Raw genomic sequence first — 8,332 nt, 5'->3', positions numbered from 1 at the left:
TGCACCTCCGTCGGGAATCGCCGAGAATAGAACAAGATGATGGAGCAGGAACGCCGCTTCTCCACGGTGAACACATCGACGCATGGTCACATGAACTGGAAGTTGTTTTCCACCTTGTCTATCCCTTGCAAGCGTCACTGGAATTCTAATATCCTGTGCGAAATCACTGACGGCTTCTCAGACCTTGAAGGGTGGTTGGGGGCGGTGGGCCATGCTGACGAGTTGAAAGTTGATGAGGTTCCTCGCCGTCTGTGGCAGAGTTTTTATCATGTTTTTCGGGACATATGGCGCCTGCCATGTCGTGTATCGCAGACCCACACTAAAACTTTCCCGTGTTAATCACTGGCTCCACAGGCTGCCCTGTATAGTTGTCTCACGCTAGCGACACAGCAAGCTACCCCACTGGTCCTGTCGATAGGAGGTAGTCCCCGTTTTGGGCAAGTGTCTGTTATGTACTGGAGCACCAGACGAGGTCAGGCCCCGAATCGTATCTCAACCTAAGAGCCGAGGTACATTACAAGCGAAGAACGGGAATCTGCCCCACAAGTATCATTCTAGTGGTCAGTGACTGGAGTGCTGGTGGCGAGGAAAGCAGAGTGCACGTGAACATCTTCTGCTTGCAAGCGGCGGCCATTTTGGTACAGCCGTGACGAACGGTTGTAACCGTGCAACGGGTGCCCTCGATACCTCCAGACACGACTCGGAATCTGAAAGAATTCTTCAAGTCTACGGTTCCAACAGGATTCCGCCTGTCCAAAATACCATGCTTCAAGCTCATCCGAGTAGAAACGCAGTGCGAGCAGGTGAGTGCCACAACCACCGCCGAATCAACCCGGTCGTGTTATTATCACATGGGTGGTGAGTGTCCTTGACATCGCATGAGCCCCGTGGGATGGTGCTGGTGGTGATGATGATCCACGCGTTCCGCTGGAATCGTGTTTACGATAACAAAGGTCCGCCGACGCGCTAGCACGTAAGTGCCCACGAGGTACGGTCAGGTGATTGTTATCTCGGGATGACGTCTCTGCCAGTTGAGATCAGAAATCACGCACAGTTATCGAATGGGTCTTCTACGTTGGTCATGACTCTACGTACTTGTGCGGTACTTGTCAGTAGTGGCTTAGCGAGGCGTGAGAAGAATTTAGTAAGCCTGTGCCTCCTTGGGGTCGCTATGCGTGGCGATGGAAGGGGGTGTTCTGGTTGACTGCATCACTTGCCCCCTCCCCGTAACAACAGTCGCACCGTACACCGCTGTTCAGCATCTCTTAGGACACACACAGCACCACAGGGCATAACAAACAATTGGCAATTGGGGTCCCGGCACTACAAACAACAGCATACTACAGCGTCAATATGGAAAGAGGAAACTACGAGAAAAGCGACGCGAGGACGAGGTTAATGCACTTGTCGTCCTGTGTTCTCCGTGCTTGTTCAACGCGTAACCGTATGCCTCGTCGTGGGTAAGGGGGTCCTCTGTCGGGGGAGGAAAGTGGATGTCGGCAATGGAGCCATTGTCAAACGCTGTCGTTAGTGGATGGAACATCCGGCCACTTGCGTGCTACGACGGTCTCCAACCAGGAATCAGGATGGGCCTGGGCCTGCCATCGGCCTTTGTGACTGTAATGTAGTCAAATGCTTGGGACTGGATTGTCAGGGGAATTACAAGGGCCTGACATACCTTGATGGTCCGCTCGATTGATGGCTTGGCCGCTGTCACATCAAAGCCCAATTCGACCACATGGTGCTCGGCTGGGGTGAGGGGAAGGGGCGGACGCACAGGCGAGTCCTCACGGTCCAGTAGGCGGTGACCAGGCCACCCATCATCAAAGTCTCAAAACGGTACCCCGCTCGTTACGATACCGATCTGAGCAGACAACACCACCCATGTTGAGGCGCGGCGGTGTAGTGTCGGGAACCGTACCAGGCGGCACAAGTGGAGGACAATGGAGACGAGACGAGGATCCCCCAGGACAAACTCATTATATGACGTCGCCACTTCGGTCTCGTGATTTGAACCTCCACTCTCCACAACCGAGTCCCATTCCTCTGCCTGACGCGTCTCGATTTCCATTCACAGCTTCTACATCGTTCAAACCCTCAACTCGCATTCCCACATCCATCGTTACTCTTCTCAACCAGAAACAGATATCCAGAAACACAACAGAAAACAGAGAGAGAACCAGAAACAGAGAGAAGTAGAGTCCATGAACGCCCTCCGACGTATCTCCCGTCGGCCCACCGACGCGCCGCTAGCACCATGACGATCGAGACGTCCAAGCTTAGTGGTGCGTTCTAGAGGCTGGCTAGGTGCATCCTCTCGCTCGAGCGGTGGACCGGTTGCTGCCAGCCATTCGTCAGTCTTGGCGAGAGGAGACACATTCCCAGTGGAGCTTCGCATACACGATCCGTAGCAACAAGCCACTGACTCCAGTCCTGCACGGCCCCCTCCAGCCCAACACCCGCGCGGGGGAACGCGTCCCACCCGACAGGGTTCTACCGCGACGGCTACTGCTGGGGCTTCAGAAGACGACGATGGCAAGCACTTTGTCGCCGGTGTGGTGACCAAGGAGTTTCTCGACTTTAGCAAGGCCAGGGGTGAGTCTCCAATGTGGACGGAATGTGGTTGCTGTGGAGCTGCTGGGCTTCCGTGTTCGCTCCGCTCGTCTGCACTCGGTGAATGCCGGAATTCCAGGACTGGGAACACTGCAAAGGACAGGCCGCGAGGGACTCGCTCACTGGCGACCTGATACCCATGCCCTGGTGCGGTGGTACTGTGCTGCCCGCGAGTCCCGTACCGGTCACGCGACCCGGCAACCAAAACCAAAAGCTTGCTGCAATCTGACATTCAGGCAACGACCTCTCGTCTCCACGCCCAGGGTTCGAGGGGCTAAAGGAGGGCTGCCGGTGGTGTCTCTGTGTTGAGCGGTACGTCGACGTTTCAACAAAGCTGACAGAAAAAGGTGGAAGAGGCGCTCGTCGCGAGTGAACGTCTCGGAGAGCGCGTCGTCCCCCGGTGAGTGGTTTACCACCTTTTCAATTCTGACGATCCAAGAGTCGACCTCGCGGCAACGGCGATGGATACCCTGCGATACATAAACATGGACGACCTGCTGCGCTTCAAGTGGCGTCCCGCCGAGCCCGAGGCAAGCCGCGCCCTAGAGAGCGGGTGAGGAAGGGGAGAGGGAGAGGGGGACGACGGCGCGCCCCCCGGCGGGGAAACTGGGGATACCGCCGCGGATACGGGTTCCGCAACATGCTGTAGAGAACTGGCTATGCATGTATCATGTCGTATCGGTATCGTCTGTTGACCATCTCGCGAGCGAATAATGTCGATTTGTCGGACATCGGAGCAACTTGGATGGAGGCAACGACAGACCACACTTTCTTTGCTGTCAACGTGGTTGGCTGCAGCAGTATAGTTATTAACGTACCTCCGTACGGCGCTTGAGCTAGCATCAGATGCAGTGGAAGTGGAACGCGTGCTGATGTCCCATCGCGCACGGCATGGACGGGTCACCCCAGACAACATCGACGGGTGTGTTACGCACAGAAAACTCTAGCATCATGGGTGGCGGCCCGATTAGCAAAAGCATTAGCAAAAGCTAATGCGCCCACCTTGGCCCCCATTTGCTCTTGTCGAACCCTAGCAGTCGAGTTCCTCACGGGCGGTCTTTTGTTTAATGACTCTGGCCTGGCTAGTGACGCTACAGGCTCTGCCCTCTGTTGGAATCGAACCCCGGCAGGTGCGCGGGAGATTTATTAAGTGCAACCCTTATAGCAGTGTTAACGACACACGCAGCGACTTGGTGATTGTTAGAAATTAACGCCCGTTATGAACCGCGTCGCGGAGGCCAAACTTTTGAGATTACGTAACCACTTGCGCCACTGCAGTGTGGCACCGAGCTGACCGGAGACGAGGGTACCGCACCAATGCTGCTTCTTTCTGCTTCTTCATTGTCCTCATGCTTCTCTGTAGTGCTCGGGCCTCCCTTCTGTGTGCATATAAGCAGCTCTGTAGACGTCTATGCATCCCCATCCTCTTCTGAAAGACAAACTGCCAGCTTAAGACCATCGGTCTCGGGCGCTAAACGGCATCAAATCCCAACACAAAACAGGAAGTTTACAGAATTCCGACGTTGATATCGGGCTCAAGGCGACGTTCATGGGACCCAAAAATATGCGTCATCCATGTTGGCGGGAGGAGTGTGGCCTGTGGACATGAGTCAAAGGCTACTACGCGACATCCTGTTACTTGCCACAACTGAGCGGGGCGCATGTACAAGAATGAAGCGGCCGCGAGAGGAAGAGGCACAGGCAGCGAGCGAGTGAGTCGTGAAGGGCGGCGCTGCCAAACAGCCGCCATTTCCATCCACCGAACGCAAAGCCCTCTCACCACCTCGAACCTCCCGCAGCCGCCACATCCAGCCGACACTAGTATAGCTCTATACGTGTGCAAGTGCATGTAACAGTACCAATCATTGTAGATAGACCAGACTCTAGCCTACATAGTGAGCGTCTTGCCCTTGAGCCCGCTCGGCTTGGGTGCCAGCTTTGGCGCACTGGCCACGGGGGATGTGGCCGTACCTGTACCCGTGCCCGTGGCCGTTGGGCTGGTGGGCGACAGCGCAGCCGGCTTGGCGGGCACGATGGGCCTGGCTGGGGCTTGGCTGGCGACGTCGCCGTCGACGTGGTGGCGGCCGATGACGTCGTTGTGTTTATGCTTGTTGTCGACGACGACGACGTAACAGGCCTGATACCGCCGCCGACGACGCTGACGTCGCGTTGACGCTGCTGCTCGGGCTAGTGGGCTTCGGCTTGAGGGAGGAGGAGGGTGTTTGGCCGACGCGGGCGCGGTAGTCGTCGCTGCAGCGGGTGCAGGTACGGACGCGGGTGCAGGCGCAGGGACACTGGCCGATGGAGTTGCCGCCGCAGTGGCACCGACGGGCGCCGGCTTGTTCAAGCGGTTGGGCACTGCGGGCTTGACGTTATCGGGCTGGGCGGGGATCCAGAGGCCCGAAGGAGGGGGCGCGTCCATGTCCAGCGTGCCCTGCCTGCTGGGCTTGCGCGGCGGCAGCGTCGGGCGCGGTGCCGTGGGCAGCGGCGGGGTGGGGCTGAGACTGGGGCGCGCGGGAAGCGCAGGCGGCGCCGAGTGGGTGGACATGAAGCTCGAGCCTGACTGCTGGCGCATGGGGAGGAGCGGGGCGGCTACCCGCTTTGGCGAGGGGACGAGGACAAAGTCGCCTGTCGCGACTGGGGTGATTTCAGGACTGGCATCCTGAGGAAGACCAATCTTGCCAAAGTCGGTGGGACGTGGGGGAGGTGGTTTCCTGCGCGTCTCATAAGGCGTGGCCTGTTGCGGTGACGCCGGGGTGGTGGTGATGGTAGCGCTGGCGGCGCCATTCCTAGCGGGCAATGGTGGCGGTACACCCAGACGTGCGTACGCCGAGTTGAGAGCGTTGAGGGTCGCGTCTGTTGATGACGCTTTGGGCTTGCCAGGCTTCGAGTCCCTCGAGACCAGTGGTGGGACAGGCCTCGGCGACGGTGTCGGTGTAGGGTGCAAGGAAACAGAGGTAAACTCCTTGACGAGCGACTTGACGCCGCCCTGCGCGGCCTGTTCGACCCTAGCGTCCAACTTTGCACTGCCCGTCCTGCTCCGCGCCTTGCGAGTGAGCTCGTCTGCGATTCGCGCCTTTTGGGCCTCGTCGACCTCGGCAATGGTTACTTCCAGCACGGCATACACAGGGCGATGGTCGGACGTGCGCAGATCCGCACAGCTGTAGGCCCTAAGATGAACCTGGGGAGTGTCAGTACCAACAGAACACGGGTTTACACCGCAACCGCGCGGTGCCACTTACGCCAGCACCCTTGTATAGAACGCGGTCTACGTCGGTCAGCGTCTTCTGCGGCCTGCGCGGATTGGTTCATTGGTGACTCACCTGTCCAGGAGGGGATGCGCTGCTTTTCAGACGAATCGTACACGTCGGTTCCGTTATCGCTGTTGCGTCAGCACTGCAAAAAGGGTGTTGCGGGACTTTGGCAGCTCAGGGGGAGAGAATAGGGGCAGCGCTCAAAGACGTCATTCGAACACGACGAGGGTGATGACGACGACGATGACGACGGCGACGACCGCAACAACAACAAGCGAGACCCCACTGCTGCCAGTGTGGAGGGACTCTGGAACTCATATTTACGTCGGGCGGAAGGTGAGCGGGCCCTCGGAGTAGCGTTGAACACCTCGCCCTCGTCCCGCGCAAACGTGAGCTGGTCGGCAGAGACGAGCGCGTCCAGCTGGTCCGTCGTCGCGAGCTCGCGCGCCTCCTCGTTGGAGAGGTCGATGCGGTAGTTCTGGGGTCAGCTGGAATTCGGCGACGACCAACTAACAAAGTCTGCGGCCCACACAACGATACTGGCATGTCAGCTAATGTAGCGCTACCCAGCCGACTCACTCGTGGCTGTCGATAGTCTTGCCGCGGAGGAAATGCAGGCCATTGTCGATAGTCCTGTAATCCGCATTGCGGTCGGCATAGTTGCTCTGCCCCGCTGCCAAATGACAGGTCATGAGGCAGATGGTCGAGTCGAAGCAGTTGAAGCGGACGCCGACGCCGCCCTTGTTGCCGCTGAGACCTTGGAGACCCGTCTTCTTGTCTGCATACTCTACGTTGCGGATGGCAGGGAGGAGGGCCGACTTGACGACGACCATGAGCGCCGTGCCGACGAGCTGCTCGCTGCGCATGAGAATGTACTCTTGCGGCGCGCTGTTCTGGGCAAACGTGTCCATGATGTATCCCTCCCATGCGCGCCTGGAGCAGTCAGCTAAGCGTCTGTACGCGCCCTAGCTCACTTCTTGGCCGGGTCGGTGACGACGATCTGCTGAGGCGTCAACTCGACAATCTCCTGGAACGCAATGGCGTAAATGTCGGCCTTTGGCGTGCCATGCGGGAAGAGCCACGGGTCGAGGGGTTCGTTGGCGCCTTGCCGTTGACGTTCCACGTGCCCGAGAAGATGACCAGGTTGCGGGGCACGGAATACTCGCTCTTGCGCGCGACGAGGGCCGAGTGGATCGAGTCGCCGACGGGGTCGAAGAGAATGACGGGCCGCTGGCCGGCCATGAGGCCCAGCAGCATGTCAATGGCCGTCTGCTTGCCCTTGTCCTGGAAATTGTTAATGTACGCGCGGCCGACACTCTTGGTCGCGTCGCTGAGCAGGCCGGCAAACGTTTTGCGGCCCGTGCGCGTGGCGCTCGTGTTGAGCGCGCCGGTGCCGGCATACGTCTTGCTGAGACGGTCGCCGTTGTCGGCCCACAGCTCGCGGTGCGCCGACCACAGCGTGGGCGAGTTGAGCAGCACGCTCCATGTGCGGACAGGAAGCGGCGGAGGGAAAATGGTCGACATGACTTCCTGTACATAGTTTGTCCTGTCGAGGCAGTCGAGGCAGTTGGTGCGGAACACGCCGTGCTGGTACTCGACGACCTCGCCCGTCGTCGCGTCAATGGCGGTGATGTCAAACTTGTCGACGGAGCGGTTGACGGCGTGCATGACCGCCAGGTCCTGGCGGACGGCATCGTGTCCGCCGAGACGGACGACGGCGTGGAAATCGTACGAGGTGTACACGAGGTCGTCGGCCGTCGGGTGCGTGTCGGGCGGGGCGCTGCCGGCGATAGCCTTGAGCGACGAGCGGAGCGCGCCAAAGTGGTCGAATACGCCGACGACAGCATCGCCTCGGCGTCCTTGGTGCCCAGGAGGTTGATGGCGTGGACCGCCTCGTACTGCTCCAGCAGCCCATAAAGTGCTTGTCAAACGCCGGCTGCGTCGCCTGCGGCGGGCGCGTAAGCTCCACTTTTTGCTGGAGCGTGCCGAGCCCCTGCTGCGGCTGCTGCCAGAACAGCGGCACACTCCCGCGCACCTGCGTGTACGACACGCACATTGCGCCGACGGTCAGGATGGTCTCGGTCTCGACAAAGTTGGCCACGTTGCCGTCGTCGTCTATCCCGCGCGTCGGAACCGCGCGCGGCGCGTTTACAGCTCAGGCGAGATGAGCGCCAGCGCGCCCGGGTCGGGCTGGCCGTCTGTCCACGACCCCATTGCGAGCGGCGTCGAGCCGACATAACCTTGGATGACCGGGAGGAGGAGGGCGTGCGCGTCCAGCTCGTCGCGGACCGAGGGGACCAGTCCGCGCCGGAACGCGAGGAAGGGGGCGAGCAGGGACGCGTTCCACACGAACCGCTCGTCAAACTCTTCCAGCGGCGAGTGGTGGTGGTCGCCCAGCGGACTACGGCCGTGCTCGGCCGCGATAAAGTTGTTGGTCCCGTCCGACCCCAGGCGCTTGGAGATGT

General features: G+C 59.6%; 4 protein-coding genes across 4 annotated transcripts; 2 read left to right on the top strand and 2 right to left on the bottom strand.

The window, feature by feature from the left end:
* Positions 1-30: 30 nt before the first annotated feature.
* EHS24_005598 (uncharacterized protein) lies at positions 31-226 on the top strand (the record flags this gene model as incomplete). Its single annotated transcript, XM_028621097.1, has 2 exons — positions 31-191; positions 223-226. Coding segments are annotated over 2 exons (165 nt in total), but the record flags the coding sequence as incomplete, so codon positions are not given.
* A 2,031-nt stretch (positions 227-2,257) lies between these two features.
* On the top strand, positions 2,258-2,842 carry EHS24_005597 (uncharacterized protein; the record flags this gene model as incomplete). Its single annotated transcript, XM_028621096.1, has 3 exons — positions 2,258-2,285; positions 2,524-2,595; positions 2,712-2,842. The coding sequence occupies 3 exons, from the start codon at positions 2,258-2,260 to the stop codon at positions 2,840-2,842; spliced, it is 231 nt and encodes a 76-aa protein (XP_028471662.1).
* A 1,659-nt stretch (positions 2,843-4,501) lies between these two features.
* Positions 4,502-7,923, bottom strand: INP52_3 (inositol polyphosphate 5-phosphatase; the record flags this gene model as incomplete). The annotated part of the gene is made up of 9 exons (XM_028621095.1): positions 4,502-5,794; positions 5,856-5,881; positions 5,937-5,995; positions 6,182-6,345; positions 6,382-6,406; positions 6,447-6,800; positions 6,842-6,921; positions 6,984-7,717; positions 7,767-7,923. 9 exons carry the CDS (start codon positions 7,921-7,923, stop codon positions 4,502-4,504), a joined length of 2,892 nt encoding a protein of 963 aa, XP_028471661.1.
* Positions 7,924-8,015: 92 nt separating this feature from the next.
* INP52_2 (inositol polyphosphate 5-phosphatase) lies at positions 8,016-8,321 on the bottom strand (the record flags this gene model as incomplete). Its single annotated transcript, XM_028621094.1, has 1 exon — positions 8,016-8,321. A coding segment is annotated over one exon (306 nt), but the record flags the coding sequence as incomplete, so codon positions are not given.
* Positions 8,322-8,332: the final 11 nt, after the last annotated feature.

The sequence above is a fragment of the Apiotrichum porosum genome (genome assembly GCF_003942205.1).
Source record: "Apiotrichum porosum strain DSM 27194 chromosome Unknown scaffold_28, whole genome shotgun sequence".
Classification (NCBI taxonomy): Eukaryota; Fungi; Basidiomycota; class Tremellomycetes; order Trichosporonales; family Trichosporonaceae; genus Apiotrichum; species Apiotrichum porosum.
The sequence above is the reverse complement of the archived record's forward strand: the minus strand, read 5'-3'. Positions and strand labels throughout refer to the sequence as shown.